The following is a 16,613-nucleotide window of genomic DNA, read 5'->3' as shown; positions in this document are numbered from 1 at the left end:
TCCTTTTGAGCAAGTACATCAGCAAGCATGGATATCATGTTATCTTGGTTCTACAAATGACTTCACTGGTCAAAGTTCTAAGGCAGTTACCTTATGTACATTTGGGATAACTGGATTTGCATTGAAGTATCTATCAGTGTGTTTTGGGGTTTTTTTGGTTTGCAAAGAGAAACTTTTTTAGATAACATCCATCCTTTGTAATTGAAAGTATTCACGAAAATTAATTGACAGACAAAAAGAGCCTGACAAAATACTGTAGGGGATAAACCGACACCTCTGAGTCAGAGATGGGGTTGATAAAGTGATGTTAAATTCTGTTGTTAAGTCTTTCATTAGCCCCATGAGACTGAACTGCATAGAACATCTTAAAATGCATTCCTCCTGAGTGTGTATGTTCATGAACGTGCACGCACGCACGCACGCACGCACGCACGCACGCACGCACGCACGCACGCACGCACACACACACACACACACACACACACACACACACACACACACACACACACACACACACACACACACACACACACACACACACACACACACACACACACACACACACACACACACACACACACACACACACACACACACACACACACACACACACACACACACACACACACACACACGCTAGAGATCTCACAGTCTAGCCTATTTTATGGGGAATGAAAAATCAAATCATGGGCTAAACAAAATCTGGCATAAAGAAAATGGCTCAGAAGGTTTGTCCTGATAAGCATATAGTATTACAGAATAATCTGTTTACCAGAAATGACAAAAAATAAATATCTCCTATGCATGTAATTGATTTACTAATGGGCTGATTAAGCTATTATTGAATGAATCATGCTTATCAGACTAAAAAGGACAACATTACCCATAAAGCGTTATGATGTTGACCAACATGCCCTCGGGTAAAGATTACAATAAGCTGCCAACTTGGAAACACACAACTGTCGCTCTATGCTAGCACACTGGCAGACTGGATTGTGTTAGCACTGAATGTAAATAATAAAAATTAATCTGACTGTGACCCATTTTACAATGGACCGGCAGTCTCAAATGAAATGCATATAGTTGAATTGGTTTAGTTGAGGAACTCATACCTTTGAGATAGAATACATGAGTTTCTGTTTGCCCCTATTAACCAAGGGCTTAACCAAATTTAAAGATAGGTTCGGCTAGATAAAGAATTGCAAAGCATCTGATGGGTTAATGCTACAATCCTTCAAAAATGAAGTAATGACGTGGTTAAGAAGTTTGTTTAATGCTGTTCTAGTTTTACAACACATAGGGGATATGGTGCCTGTCTTTTCTAACTTTTTATTTCTCCCGTTCTATCAAAATATAAACATATAACTATTCTCAGTTTTTATTAAAATAAGGAAAAAAATAACTAAATATTATAGATTTGTAGCGCTTAACAGAGGAGCACAGCACACACACACATATGTATATATATATATATATATATATATATATATATATACAGCTCCGGAGAAAATTAAGAGGACGCACCTATAAATGAGAAAACATAAGAAAATGATAATGCTGAAGTGGTCTCTTGTTTTTTTCCGGGGCTGCATATATATATATAAAAAATAACATAACCTAACCTTACCAAGAATTGTTTTCTGGGATATTCTGTGTTTACATTATATTAATGTGCCACTATTGTGACATGCAGTCGCACCCTGTGTGCAGTGCAATAAAATGAGGCAGCCTGTTCAGGCATTTGCAGTGAACACTACAAAAGAAAAAAACAATCAAACAAAAAATTAATAGGAACTGAAAATGAAATAAAAAACACTTTCTAAATCACAGTCTGCCTGGGAAAGGTTGAGACCCAATCTCCAGCTTCCCCCCAATTTAATGTTTTTAAGTCCCCAGGCCCTATGGCAAAAAGCACACTCATTCTAATTTTACTCAAGTAATACAGGGCCGGTTAAATTTGCTATTATCTTCTGCAATATTACCTCTGTATGTCTGCAGTTCCTACCAGCATTATTAAAAAAAGCGATACTGACAACAATTCAACAGCTAGTCTCAGCTGCCATTTCAGACGGAACCTTTCTACTCAGAATAGGAAGTACTACACAAGAAGGCACTTCTGTTCTCCTAACAACACAATCCACATCTGTGGCTGTTTAGCCCCAGGAGTAAATGATAAATGTAGCTTATGGCACATATGTATTCTAACACAACAACAAAAAAAACAACCGAGCAGGTTGCCAGTTCTCTTGAAATACCAGTGTCGTTTTCCCTCACTAAGTTTTGTATAGACACATTTAACCAGCTGGTTAGGGTATTTGACTGCTGGGACCAGTCTTATGAATATTGATGAAGGAAAATATTAGAAAGAGAAAAAAAAAGGGACTAAAGTCAGAGGCCTGAACTTGATTTTACATGTTTACATGTTGAGACCGCGAGGAAAGCAGTAAAAAAGGAGGTAACCGATTTAGTATGTGATCTTGGTTGTAAGCTTCTAATCATTCAGTACTTGCTCATCAAAAGTTACAATGGCTTTGCCGGTAACTGAAGTCTTGAGTCAGCACTGACCTCCCTTCACCCTCATTAATCCGAAGCCAACTCAGCCCAAAAGTCCAAAGCTTTTACAGAGCTGAAAGACCTGTCATACTGTGCAGTCAAGACATGCATGTGTGAATTTAAACAAACTACCTATTGGTGCAAAAAGCCTATAACTACAGCTGAAAACAAAAGCTTCTTTATAAAAAAAGAAAGAGATGTATACATGCATCATGTCATTTTGACAGTGGTATTAAATCTAGGAGAAATCCAATTCTCAGACAGAAATGTAATATATTTCCTAAAAGTAAAACATGTTTTCCTGTAAGATCCATGTTTCTTCTTTTCAGATAATGGAATTAATACTAATAATTAGAGATAAAATTGTCCACTGGCAGCCTTTACATAATGCATTTCTAAAGTAAATTGAACCAAAGTCTTAATCCTTTAGTTTTTAGAGTAAGAACTAAATAGGCAAGCCAATCAAAGTAAGCTGACATTCGACTTCAAGTTCTTCAGAAAATCTGAGTGTTTGCAGCCTTTTTAACGTCAAAATGAGTGCCATTAACTTTCAAACTGATATTTTTATGCCCTCAGCATTTGTTATCAAATTCAATCAAAGAAGTACACATTTTATAATTTTGTTTTGAAACAAACAATCCACAAGATGTTATCTTGTTTGCAGATCAACAAGAGAGAAACTAAGCGCATGTGAACGGAAACAATAAAGGACACAATTATTCCATATGAATTGATAGAGAAAGAACTGTTCCGTGGATGAAAGGCTTTTGGATATTTCCCTAATGCCAAGACCTGAGGCCAGACGCGTATAAACACATAAACAGAGACACGCAGAATGCATGCACACATGTTTAATATCAATACATGCACAACTGAACACACACACACACCACCTGGGTTCTTTCTCTCTGTCTCTGTATACACACGCACACACACACACACACACACACACCGTATTTTCACTTCAAGGTGACCGATCTGCTGTATATGTTTTAGGTCAAAGGTATATGAGCAAAGGAAGGGCCAGGAGTGGGAGGAATAAATAAGCATACTGCCCATACACCTGGGTAAAAACTGTCAGAAAAGGCTTTAGGATAATGCTCTGTTGTCAAAGTGTTGGACGCCAGTTCTTCTGACTCTCTTTTAAGTGTGTCTATTGTGCATTAAGTATCTGTCAGACCAGCTTTACCATTAATCAGCTAGCCCACAGAAGAAACAATCGCACATAATCTCAAGCTCTACACCCAGCTGACCTTCTCTTCAAATGCACAGATAAATCCCCCTTCAAACCTCAGTAATTTAAAAAAAACACACAGGCCAAAGCGTCAGCGCTAGTAATTTCTTCTTCCCTGTTCTCCCTCCCCTGCAGAGACAATCTGATTGGTATCTACCACAGCAGCACCCATGTCTCTCCACCTGGGAGTACATTGACTCAGCATGTCAACATGACCTCAAAGAGGACATAATTTCAGACAATGTGTGTTGGGAGAGGGGTTGTTTTGTCCCATCAATCTGTTAATAGGAAAGGAGAGGTTGAAAGAGGAAAAGAGGAGAGGGGCAGAATACATGGGTTCCATTCGTCATCCCAGCAGTGTTGAGAGTGTATAAAAAGCAAGATCTCTTCAGAGTTATCAGTGAGCCAACGGTTCCATCGTGGTACTTCATTTATTAAGACTGTGCTCAGATCAATATGGCAGACACATACACTCTGTACTGTTGACAAGATAATCTCATCATTATGAATTTGGCTTGGGTCGTCAGTAACATGAGGAATTGCATGGCTTATCTAAGATGACAAGAGCAGAGAGAAAGAAAGGGAATCGAAAAGGAAGAGAGTCAGAGCAGGGGGAAGCGTGGAAGAGAGCGAGCGAGCACAATTCTTTTATTTTTTTTAATAAACAATGCTCAGAGCGATAGATAATGAAATACAGTATTTTAGTACCAACAAAGGAAAAATCAATATGAAATGGAGCAAACCAGCAATTGATCTCAATGCTAAAGGACCCAAAAAGATTTCTCTCCTAGACATAAACCCAGTGAGGGGCCAATTGGGTACATCTGTGTGGTGCAATAGGAAAAGATGAGACTGGCCAAATATACAATTTTCAATACGGCATTAGCACTCAACATGGCCACTGCTTCCCTGAAGAGCAGACACAGTAAAAGCGTTTGATGACAAATGTTGTGTTCCCGCAATGCCCGTCATTTGGTCGGCCTTTTTGTTTAGGCAATAACATCTAAGAGTGCCGACTCATTCCCCTCTGTTGCCACAAACACATAACAGCCACTAGAAAACACAGTGGCTGTCAATTCCCTTCAGACACACACAGGGCTTTAGACAAGGGAGTCAGATTTCAAACTGTGCTGCAGGAATATGCAAGGGCAGAGGAGTCTGTGATATTTCTCCTATTAGAGTTTTGGACCTTTTTCTCAAATTGCAATGCAAATATCGTTTCTGGATTACGAGGGGACAATGTACACAAGTGGGTGTATGGGGAAGAAGAAGTCAGTTCTATAACGCCTTGTTTTGACATGTAGTTAGGTGAAACTAGAGTTAATGAGATGGTATTCATGGTATATTCCTCCAATCAATTAATCACATTACTGATGAAGCTGAAGAAGTGCTGAACTGTAGAAGGCAAGGACAAAGAGAGAGAGAGAGAGAGAGAGAGAGAGAGAGAGAGAGAGAGACAGAGAGAGAGATTCTCAAAGAGTAAGGGATAAATCATTTCTCTTATACTAATGAGATAGAAGGTGAGAACAGATTCACATAACTCATTCTTTGAGCTGCGTGTTGTTTCTACATTACATGCCTGGGGGGTACAGTGAAGGAAGATGTGGCAGAAATAAAAGCCCTCTCACGTTGGACTGGTGCCAAGACACAGCAGAGCCAGTTCCACTTTGTTTGACTTTGAAAGTGTTTGATTTACAGCAAGGAGACCCAGCTGCTAGGAGTTCAAAGAATACATTGCCGTGCCATGTACGCCAATGAAGCCCTCTGTGCGCTGTGTATCTCAGCGCACATTACCATGGGGTCACTCCTATATATACACCTATCTACTGCTGCAGCTACATCAGTTTCCTGCTCAAAATGTTAAGTCTAAAGACCCCAGGAGGGATCTAAGAGCCCTCAGGGGGCAGGCGGCCCCTACAGGGAAGCCCATTCCAATCTAAGGGAACCAGCAAGACCTGTGCTTCAGAGCACAGCCGGTGGTAGCACAGGTGCATCAGTGTGAGTGCAAGTAGATACACACGCACATAGACATGGCAGCTTAATCTTAGATTCCTCCACTGTGAAGGTTATGTTTTGTTCTCTTGTTTTTGTGACCTCTGTTGATGCTAGGTTCCTTGTGCTTGAGTTGTTTCAGCACAATGCCAGCAGCACCAAGGTAAATGCTTTACAATCTCCTGGGGGCATGCACAGACTTTTTTGTCACTCTCTTCTTTTTCCTCTATAGTACAGCATATATCGGAGGAGTTAATATCAAAAAGAAAACACCGTACAGTTAAGGACTGATCCATCTTGTGTAGGCGTTCACTTGAAATGCAACAGAAACACGGGCACTCACAGGATCAGCAGGGTTAAAAAAACAAGACAAACTGTCAAAAAGCAAAAATAAAGACACAACAAACACAAATGAATAGCAGAAAACACAACTCAGGCTCATGGTACCAGAATAGAAAAATAATATGGCAAGTCTTATAGGACCTGATATGTAGACCACATCAAACCAAGCTAAATATTGGCCTTTGCTACTTAACAAAAATAAATGACAGTGTGACATGATATTTAGAAGTTTGGTGTCATTGAATTAGGCAGAGGAGTTCTGATCGTTCACTTCCTCTCCATCACAAACACACTCATGCGCACACAAATGCACTATAACTCCAAAGGAAATGTCCACAGACAATCCAGTCTTATTATCGTGCCCATGTCATCTCCAATAGGCTGCTTCCTATTCAACCAAGTAAATTGGTTTAATGTGTCCGGGCAATCTGGCTATCACGGAGGTCAACTCATGTTCTCATATCCTGTCTCTTTGTCTAAACTTGAAAAAATAAAGAACCCTTTGTTTCCCTGCTTTGCCAGGTCGAGAGGTCTGTTAAAATAATGAAATTATGCAGCTCAGAAAAGTGCAGTGACAGAATGAATGCACAACAGCTGGCTGAAAGGATGGTGGCTGCTCAATAAGAACGATATAATGCATACATATATTTTGTCTTCAGTGGTCTTTCCATTCAGTTCTATCTCCACAGTTTTGAATTTACTTAAGTTTGTTAGAAGTTACATGGGGAACCTTTTTTAGTGGTAGGCATCGTTAAGGGCCTTTATTCAATTATTCAGCAGGGTTACTTGGATGTTTCGATTAATAAAATATGCACTACCACAGCTGTGTCGATCTAAAACACAAATTCTTGGGTACTCGTAATATGTTTTTCCAAATGAATAACTAATTGTGTAAATCTTTGAAGAATCTGTATCCTTAGCCCGTTTCAAGGAAAAAATGTCCAGCGAAAACAAAAAAGTGAGGGTAAAGATAGAGACATTGGTGTTGTTCATTAATTTAGTTTTTCTTTCAAAACTTTAAAATGTCATTACCATATAGGTATTGAAAGAAGATATTTATGTTCACTTTCTCTCATGCTGCCACATATTGCAAACAGAGCGAGGTAAAGTAAATGAATGCTCAAATTATATTTGAATTATAAAGTTACTAGTTTAACACTTACTCTGTGTTGTCGCCCTTCATGTTAACAAATGTGTAGCCAGAGACCTCTGATGTTTATCGTGACATATTCTGCTTCCCTCTGATTTGTTAAACATTATGACTTATTAATGAAAGAGGGTGCAAATATAGCTGCCGTGTAGTGCTATGTGTTACTCTTTTCTATGGCTTCAAGAGATTCGGATGCTTCTGTAATAAAACATGCCTCTCTGCAAACTGAAATACGACTAATGGAAGCTAATAAACGATGACAACATTCAATGACAACATTTCTATATTTTAGTTGTAGTAGATACAGACATAATTTACTGCTCCTTCCCAAGAGCATCACTCTGTGGTCTAAATACACTTCCTTCCAGTAGAATCTATCATATGAGCTTGGGGGAGATGAAGAAAAATAAAACGTCCTATTAATAATTCAGAATTTCAGCATGTAGTGTTATGTATAGTAGCAGCAGGTTTATTTGTGGAAATGTGTAGATACACCCTCGGGTGAGCCAATTTGTTTTTTTATGTACTGGCATGCCCAAATAAAACAAATCTGGCCTTCTGGCCCAGAAGAGATCAACTGGGGGACAAACTAACACAAATGACAAACAGCTTCTTAAACTGTCTCTTATTCCTGTAAATGACTGTTATGACTGAGTGCATCTTAGTTTTCTGAGCTGCTCAATCCTGTCAGCAAGCGGGCTTCAGTACATACAGGTTTACCAAACTCATTCCATAGAAAGCTTCAGAGGAAAGCAGCTATCTAAAGATGAAGGGAGAGGGGGAGAAACGAAATAAAGAGCACTTTTCTATTCATTGCCTCAGTGGCTACTGAAGTGTGGGAGCAATTTCACTACAATATATAGCTGAGGCTTTGATAAGAGTTTTTCAGTAGAATCCTTAAAAACAGCCTAAACCTGGTTACATGTGCATCTGTGTGTTTATGTGCATGAGTGTGTGTGGGTTTGTGTGTGTGTTTCTTGGAGGAAGGGTGTTTCAAGGTTCGGACAAATGCAAGATTGTGCTGCTCATAAAAGAGAGGGGCTCTGTCACGGCGCCTGCCAGCTAAAGGCTTAAATCACATGCCGGGAATACACAATGACGTTACACACACACACACACACACACACACACACACACACACACACACACACACACACACACACACACACACACACACACACACACACACACACACACACACACACACACACACACACACACACACACACACACACACACACACACACACACACACACACACACACACACACACACACACACACACACACACACACACACACACACACACACACACACACACACACACACACACACACACTAAATTATGCAGAGTAAGACCATTCCTGGAAGCACCCATTTTCAACATCAACTCCAGCTAAATTGTTGGCATGCACAAGCTCAACGTAAACAGATCTAAGGAGTGAACATTTTATCTCTATATTGTATAAACACCGCTAACATGATCACAGTCGCACCTCTTAACAGTGTTTTTCTAGCACTGAAAAAACGACATTCATTCAATACGTTTAGGGCTGCCAGTCATTTTGAGAATCCTTTTCAAGACCTGGGTTTAGTATCAATTGATAAAAACTGAAATCAGCATAGTTTTTTCTGAAAACTGAGTGCGTATTTTAGCGTTGATGACTTAAGTTTCTGCCTGGTAAATTGAAAGTTTTTTTTTTACTTAAAGCACTCCTTTACCCCCTTGTAACAAAATAGTGTCTTTTATACTATTCCAGAAGAAATACATTTTATATTTCATGCATTGGTAACATATTGATGTCTGAGATTTTATTCATTATAAGTAGCAAGATCCTCACTACCAGATGACAAGAAACAATGTCAAGTCAGTTGAGACTAGAGCCCCTTTTCCCCTTTACACCCTGATCTCAATGCTGCCCTACACAAGGCAGAATGTCGCCACCTAAAGGCAGCTTTTATAGCCTTTCAGACTCCTTGCGCGTGTACCACCTGCAACTTATTAACACGGATGATCTCCTGCCGAGACAGGATTCAGTTTAATTATAATTTCATGGTGAATCAAATTACTACTCAAAACATATCAATATGATAAATTATGGGCCAGTTAAAAGTAATGACACAGGTTTGCTGACAATGAGTGCAGCTTCTTGAAAACATTGGAAGAAAGCAGCAGAAAACTTGTAAACAAGGCAGTGGGCCACAGCCTGGCACAGCTGGTAACACAAAAGTATTCAATGGAGAGTGGGCGCAGGCTCATTCTTTGGAACAATTTACTGAAATCCCTTCTTCCTGCCTATTGAAGAATTTTGTGGCAGATTGGTTTTAACCTTGATTCTACACTAAGTAATTCCCTTCTACGCCTTAAGCGGAATTAGGCATCATTACGTATCATCTATCTCCTTATCCAAGGAATTCTCTTTAGAAATGAAATGAAGCTTTCCACTGGGCCGGGTCCTGGCACGGTGGTGACAATGATAAGGCCAACAGAGCTCTGCTGATATGTTCTTATTATTCCCACATAGAGACCAAGCCTAGCCTGTCTGCAGGTGCACCACCATAAAACATCATTAGAGGCCGGCAGCAGTGTGGAGAAAGACTGGGAGTTGCAGGCAGCTACAGTCCCCACTAGGTACAGATGAAGATAGTAGAACTAAGGTGCCCTTGTGAAAGTGACTGAGCAGGCAATACACTCTCCTGCTTTATCCATGTCTTTATTTATTTTTCCTATTTAGCCTCTCCTCCCGTGGCAACCATAGTGACAGATGGGCTGAGAGGCCTTGGGATCGATGGAAGGGGAATTCTGTCTTTGTTTCCTGACATTTTTCCCATAGCCACTCTCCTGTGACTCAGGTTACTTACTGTCCACACAAACGGAGAGAGAAGGCAGAAGCACGGGAGGAAGAGAGGAAAGTGATACGCTTCTGTACAGATTCTAAAGAAACGTAATGCCTCAGACCATCTCCCTCTACACAGGTTTCCGTTGAATAATACAATAGAGCACCCTACACGTCTGATGCGTTGAGGGGACCCTCTGTAAACAAGACACTGAGGATATTCATTGTTTCTGCACATTTGTCCCCCTTCGAAAGTGGGGAGAAAAGTAAGGGCACAAAAAGGATATGCAACAGTCTCAGACAGTCTAGTTCATCACTACATTATCAGAGAATGGACCAGCAATTATTATGTTCCTTTGATTAGGTCTTGCGTGCTGACCCTTGCCCTATGCAGCTGGGCCATAATAGAAGCAGGGCTTAGACTGAGAGTGGGAACAACAGATAGTGGCCTTCCTCCCTGGTGGGAAGACATCACATGTGATCACAGTCATCGTAACATCCACATCTAGCACAAATAGTGGGAAAGTAAAAGACAGAAGAGAGCCTAATAGAGAGACGAATGGTTGCAGTTCATTGGGGTTTAAAGGGAAGGAATGTCAATCATTCAACGTGCCAAATATTATAAGGCCATACGCAGACTTTGTTTTGTAATACTTGATCAATAGGTAGGGGTTAGTAAAACGTTTTTCTACACTTGCCCATTGTCCCTAGTGTTGCACACCACTGTCTTAAGCAGGCCCTAATCTTTGTCTGCCACGAAAGACTTTTAATTGGCTTAATGCTAAAGAGACAGAGAACTTATCAGGTTAAAGGCTTATACACCCAGGTCCAATGCAAAAACTCCTATAAAGTAGCCATTAAAATAAGTATAATCGGTTTATCTCTAAGAATTCAAATCATTATAATTAACCATGAGGTGCTATGGAGTTTGATGACGTTAAACAATAACATGAAACCGAGTTAAACACCTGTCTGTCACTGTCGTGGTAGAGCAATATAGAATGTACTACCCGTGTGTACAGGTTTATTAATATAGTACATTCTCATTATTATTTATTCAAAAAGAAAATAGTTATTGGATTTTGACATTAGCGTGTTTGTGGGATAAATATAGTTTCAAATGGAATTGGTACTAAAAGAAAAAATGATTATAACTCAGCCACAGGCTAAAGTCTTTATTCCACAGGAATGAAAGGCAGTGATTGAGTGATTAATGAAACATTTCTACATGAAAACTGATTTCAAAAGCCTGGCGTGACATATTTCAGGCCCAACTGATTTGTTTCGATGTCACAGGCTCTGTTCTATGAGAACACCAGAATGACTGTTTAATCCTTCTAATGCTCACCCCTCCCTTCCTTGTTTTCTCTATGCTCTTGGGCCTGAATGCCTCTGCCTGTCCTTATCTCCTTTTATTTTGATTTTACAAAACAAGGGACAAATGTTGAAGTAGGAAATTGGAGCTTTCTGAGGGTTGTGACGTGAAAATTGTGCCATAACAGTGAAGGAGAGGAGTGCAATTTCCCTTACCTGTATGATGGACATGCGGTTAGTAGGTGTATCTGTAGTGCTGGTGACTGGGCCTGTGAAGCTGGTGTGGCATCCCACGTGGCCTTGGGGCACGCTGAGGTTATTGGCAGTGGGTTTGAGGTACATGACCTCTGACCTTGGTGAGCTGAGTGGCAGTCGTGTCTGGTAGTCAAAGTACATAGGAGAGGTGGCCAAGGAAGGGCTGCTTACCACATTCATCACATTCATGGCATCCCGCTCCTCCACCTCGCTCTGCACCAGCATGATGTCGTTCTTGTTAATCTTCTTTTTCTTGCCTTTCCCCAGCTGAGGGTGCGAGTACTCTGCAATGCGACAATTATATGTACGGATCTCCTTGTTTTCTCGCTTGCACTTGATCGCTATGGTCACCATTGCAGCCAGAAGCATGATGGATATGATGCTTAAAGTTACAATGAGAGGCAGGGACATGTCCCAGTTCTGATTGTCATTTTTGCGAGGCAGTCCATCAGGGGGACGTCCGTTAGAAGCCTTGACGATGAGCCTGGCAGCAGCTGTCAGTGTTGGCTTACCATGGTCTGATACTCGAATTATCAGCTCCACAATGGGGTTCACATCGTCCCAGAATGGGTGAGATGTTCGAACCTCCCCAGTCACTGGATCAATCTCAAAGAGGTGCTCCTCGTTGCCATCTGAGATCTCATAAGTGAGCCTCCCACTCTCACCATAGTCATTATCCACAGCCCTTACTGTGGTGACAATGTGGCCCACACCAACATTACGCGGCACATGGATTTCAGCCGTGTCGTTTAAAAGTAGGGGCAGAACAATGACAGGGATGTTGTCATTGACGTCAAGAACACTGATTCGGACTGTAGCGTTGCTCTCCAGGTGTGGCGATCCTGCATCTCTAGCAAGAACCTTAAAGTCAAAATACTTTATTTGCTCATAGTTAAAGGATCTCACAGCATAGATGGCTCCATTAGCAGCATTCACATTAACATAGGTGTTGACATCACCCCCACTCACATTGGAGTTGATTATGCTGTAGTACACTGTGCCATTCTGACCAAGGTCTGGGTCATGCGCCAGAACGGAACCTAGGTACTCCCCGGGAATGTTGTTCTCTGGTATTTGAAGAAGGTAAACTGACTTGGTAAAGCGAGGAACATTGTCATTCTCATCCAGAATCTTTACGGTGAAGGATTTTGTGGAGTTAAGAGGAGGAAGGCCGTTGTCTTTGGCCACAATTGTGACGTTATACTCATCCTGCGCCTCTCTGTCCAAGGGCCTGTCTGTTACTACAGTATAGAAGTTATCATAGTTCTCCTCAAGTTTAAAAGGGACATTACCCAGCACTCTGCACTGAAGCTGCCCATTCCTGCCTGAGTCCTTGTCTGTGACACGGACTAGAGCAATGACAGTACCTGGAGGTGCTGCCTCACTGATGGCTCCCTGTCTCACAGACACAAAGCCTATAGATGGCCAGTTATCATTCCTGTCAAGCACTTTAACTGTTACTTTACAATGGCCTGGGATTGGATTGGGACCTAGATCCTTTGCCTGGATGTCAATCTCAATGACTGGGCTCTCTTCATAGTCAATTTCACCCTGAATCTTTATGACCCCTGTTCTAGAATCTATGGAAAAGAGCTCCCGGATTCTCTCTGGGGCATAGCCACTAAAAGAATAGACTACTTGTCCATTGTTGCCCTCATCAGGATCAGTGGCATTTAAATCGATCAGCACTTTGCCAGGAGGTGAATTTTCTGGAATTTCCACAATATACGACGGTTGATCAAACACAGGGCTGTTATCATTGGAATCAATAACTTTAACATTTATCTGCATGTTACCTGACCTAGGATATTCCCCCCCATCCGTGGCTGACAAAATAAGGGTGTGATGGCTTCGTTCTTCGCGGTCCAATGGCCGTTGAATAACTAATTCTGGAAATTTAGTCCCGTCCCCACGGGATTTTACCTCCAGGGAAAATAGATTGTAGTCATCGCGTGTTATTTGATAGGTTTTCAGGCCATTCTCCCCTGCATCTGGGTCATGCGCGCTGGTCAGGGGAAAGCGTGTCCCTGGCACTGCGTTTTCAGAAATGTCAATATCAATCTGATCCGAGGGGAAAATGGGTGAGTTGTCGTTTATGTCCTGGATATCTATTTTGATCATGCAGATCTCCTTGTCATTGGCAAACACCTCCATGGAGAGCTGGCACTTGGGGTTTCTCTTACACAAGGTTTCCCTGTCAATGCGCTGCTTTGTGTACAGCAGTCCGCTTTGAGGGTCCACGTCGATGAGGTGCGGGGCTGAGTTTTCAAGAACCCTGAAGTTGGCTTTTTTACCCTGTCCTCCCTGCCCAACCTGTTCGAGTCCGAGTCTGGCATCTTTGGCTATGTTCCCAATCACTGTCCCAGGACCCTGTTCCTCCGGGACAGAGTAATTTAAGTTCTTCAATGTCAGGGCTTGAGCCCATAAGAGGAGGAAAAAGAAAATAGAAAGATACATCCCCACTCCGTAAAAGCTGCTATAATCTGTCTTGCGTTTATGCTTCCTTTGACCTGTTGATATTTTGTTCAAATGCGGCGTTTCTATTATTCAGGATCAAATAAATAGTTATGCTCATCATGTGAGGCCTTGGCATGTGTCTTTGTAGATTGTCTTTATGTCTCTCTCTTCTTCTGCCTCTTCCAGCAATCTGTGATGCTGAACACCTAATTTATATTCAGCTGAGCGCCCAGACTCATCTGAGCAATAATCGCGATCCAGTCTCCAAACAGAATAGTCATTGTAAGTGTGTCTTCATACAACCTAAAAAGAAAAACAGGAAAAAAAGATATGTTATAATGTATATGTACCAATTATTCAGCCAAATAAAAGCAGACTACGCTACAATAGCAATTCTGCTAAGGAATCAGATCCACCGCTGAGCCAAAAATGAAACAGGGCTCATGTGTAATTCATCTCCACAATTATGGGGGAAGCTTGTCAATTAGTTAACCTTGGGAAGACACAGCGCAGCCCAGATACACAGAGAAATACTGATTTTCTTTCTTGTTTATTTACGACATGTATCATTAGAAACTAAATGCAGTTCTTATTTCATTTCAACGCAAGACTTGATCCTAGCGTGATGATTGCACATTCCCACATTATGAGAAAGCCGAATGAAACTGTAAAAGGACAACTTTAATAATATACTCATGCAGGCGTGCAACTGAAGATGGCCTATAGTGGCGACTATTTGAATAAGTGTGGATAAAATGAGCCTCTTACACGCATTAACAAATCCGCATAATCCGGATATTTACAATGAGCCTTATAAAAAATTCGGAAATTAGCTGCCAACATCTCAGCACTGCCGTGTAATTCTCTCCACTAATGCCCTCTGTCTCTCTCTGTATCTCTCTCTCTGTATCTCTCTCTCTCAGTGAGATTCAACGGTCCTTGGAAGAAGCTGTTGCATCTGCATGCATAAGGATGATTGTGAAATAACACTCATTTAGAAAAGAGCAACTGACAGGGCTTTCAGTGGGAAAATGCACAGCAGAATATACATGGAGCACATGAAAGACAAAACGTAAACTTACCCAAAAAAGTGCCGTAATAGTCCAAATAATATAACTGTAAAAACCAAAACAGTCAGTTCCAGCAGGGTTCAGGGAGCTTCATTCTCTAACCACTTTAGTGTTAGCCCACCACCCATATCCTCTTTCCCTTCTCTGTGCTGGGAGAAAAGCTACAAGCCTCCGCTGCACACGCAGGCTACAGTGCGGCGCAGTGGAAATAAAAAAAAAAAGTGCTCCAGAAAAGTATGACTGTAATGTCAATGAGCTGAAGTCCTCTCCTCTGTCTGATTAGGATGCAGCGACTCGCCTTCTGCCCGCAGTGAGTCACCGTTCTTCAGGAAAAACAACTGTTCGGAGAAAAAAACTCTATGGGGAGAGAAAACATCCAAATATATAGTATGGTAGATCCAAAGTAGATTTTTAAAGGGCGGTTATTGTTTTTCCCCCCGTCCGAAACAGCGCTGAGTGACTGATTCCCGTAGTGGCATTTTGTCCTTGTCCGTCCTCATCAAAGTCCACACAGAGAGACAGCTGCTGAGGAGGTGGTCAGCGACAACCCCGCATTCTGCCACAAGTCTGTCTGTTGCTGTCTGAAAAGGGGATGATTTTCTTCAATATATACGCACAATTGTTAGTTAGTATTGTCTGCACGTAACACAGCCCTAAGCACATAGAACGCTTCCTCTCACTGACTGAAGTCCGGACACCGCATGGTGCATTAAACATTGTCGCTACTCCTCTGGCAGCCAATGAATTTGAAGAGGTGGGAAGAGAAGGAGGGATTCAAAAGCCGCTCTGGGTACAGACTACAAATGATTGGTGGCTCGTAGTTCACCGGTGGTGCATCTGTGTTTTTTCAAATTTCACACTTCATTGTTGTTTACAATAAAGGAACGTTGGTTGGACAGCTTTGCAAGGGGCTAACGGGGCAGGTTGCAGTGGTTTGAAATGTCAGTTAGATCATTTATCAACGACAGACAGCAAGATTTGGATTTAGTGTTAATACATGTTTTTTGAATGACCCAATTTTAAAGTTTTGGTTCTTAATGTTTTATTTTGGAATTGATTTCAATATTAGAAGAGATGAACTGTTGAGTTTTGTTTTTTTATAGAGTATTTCTTAGATGTAGGCTTTAATCTTAAACATGTTAATTTAAGGACTATGACTAAAATGTGCCACATATCATTCTTCATTTACGTTGTTTGGCATATTGAAAGCAAACTGCTTTAGAGAATTGTGTTTGAACTCAAATTTGAAAGTGTTATAGTTGCAAAGCATTACCTGCACAAGTGCCTTTTTGGAGTATCCATGCAACAATCCTATGATATTATGCAGATTTGTTATGCCCCCCTTAAAAGCAGCAGTGGTTGTTAAACATGTTGGTAGACAATTCAAAGTGTTAAATACCTAGGATATG

At 41.2% G+C, this 16,613-nt stretch overlaps 1 protein-coding gene across 3 annotated transcripts in view; it reads right to left on the bottom strand.

Annotated features, from left to right (window-relative positions):
- pcdh17 (protocadherin 17) overlaps positions 1–15,871 on the bottom strand; it is an 86,532-nt gene extending 70,661 nt beyond the window's left edge. For all 3 annotated transcript variants that reach the window (XM_063881936.1, XM_063881934.1, XM_063881935.1), the window contains exons 1-2: positions 15,217–15,871; positions 11,639–14,437 (exon numbers count right to left, since the gene is read on the bottom strand). In XM_063881936.1, the coding sequence (XP_063738006.1) occupies positions 11,639–14,134 (2,496 nt within the window). In that variant the 5' untranslated portion in view covers positions 14,135–14,437; positions 15,217–15,871. The remainder of the gene's footprint in view (positions 1–11,638; positions 14,438–15,216) is intronic.
- Positions 15,872–16,613: the final 742 nt, after the last annotated feature.

This window comes from Eleginops maclovinus, chromosome 4 (assembly GCF_036324505.1).
Source record: "Eleginops maclovinus isolate JMC-PN-2008 ecotype Puerto Natales chromosome 4, JC_Emac_rtc_rv5, whole genome shotgun sequence".
Lineage (NCBI taxonomy): Eukaryota > Metazoa > Chordata > Actinopteri > Perciformes > Eleginopidae > Eleginops > Eleginops maclovinus.
Note: the sequence above shows the minus strand (reverse complement) of the source record. Positions and strands in the feature narration are given on the sequence as shown.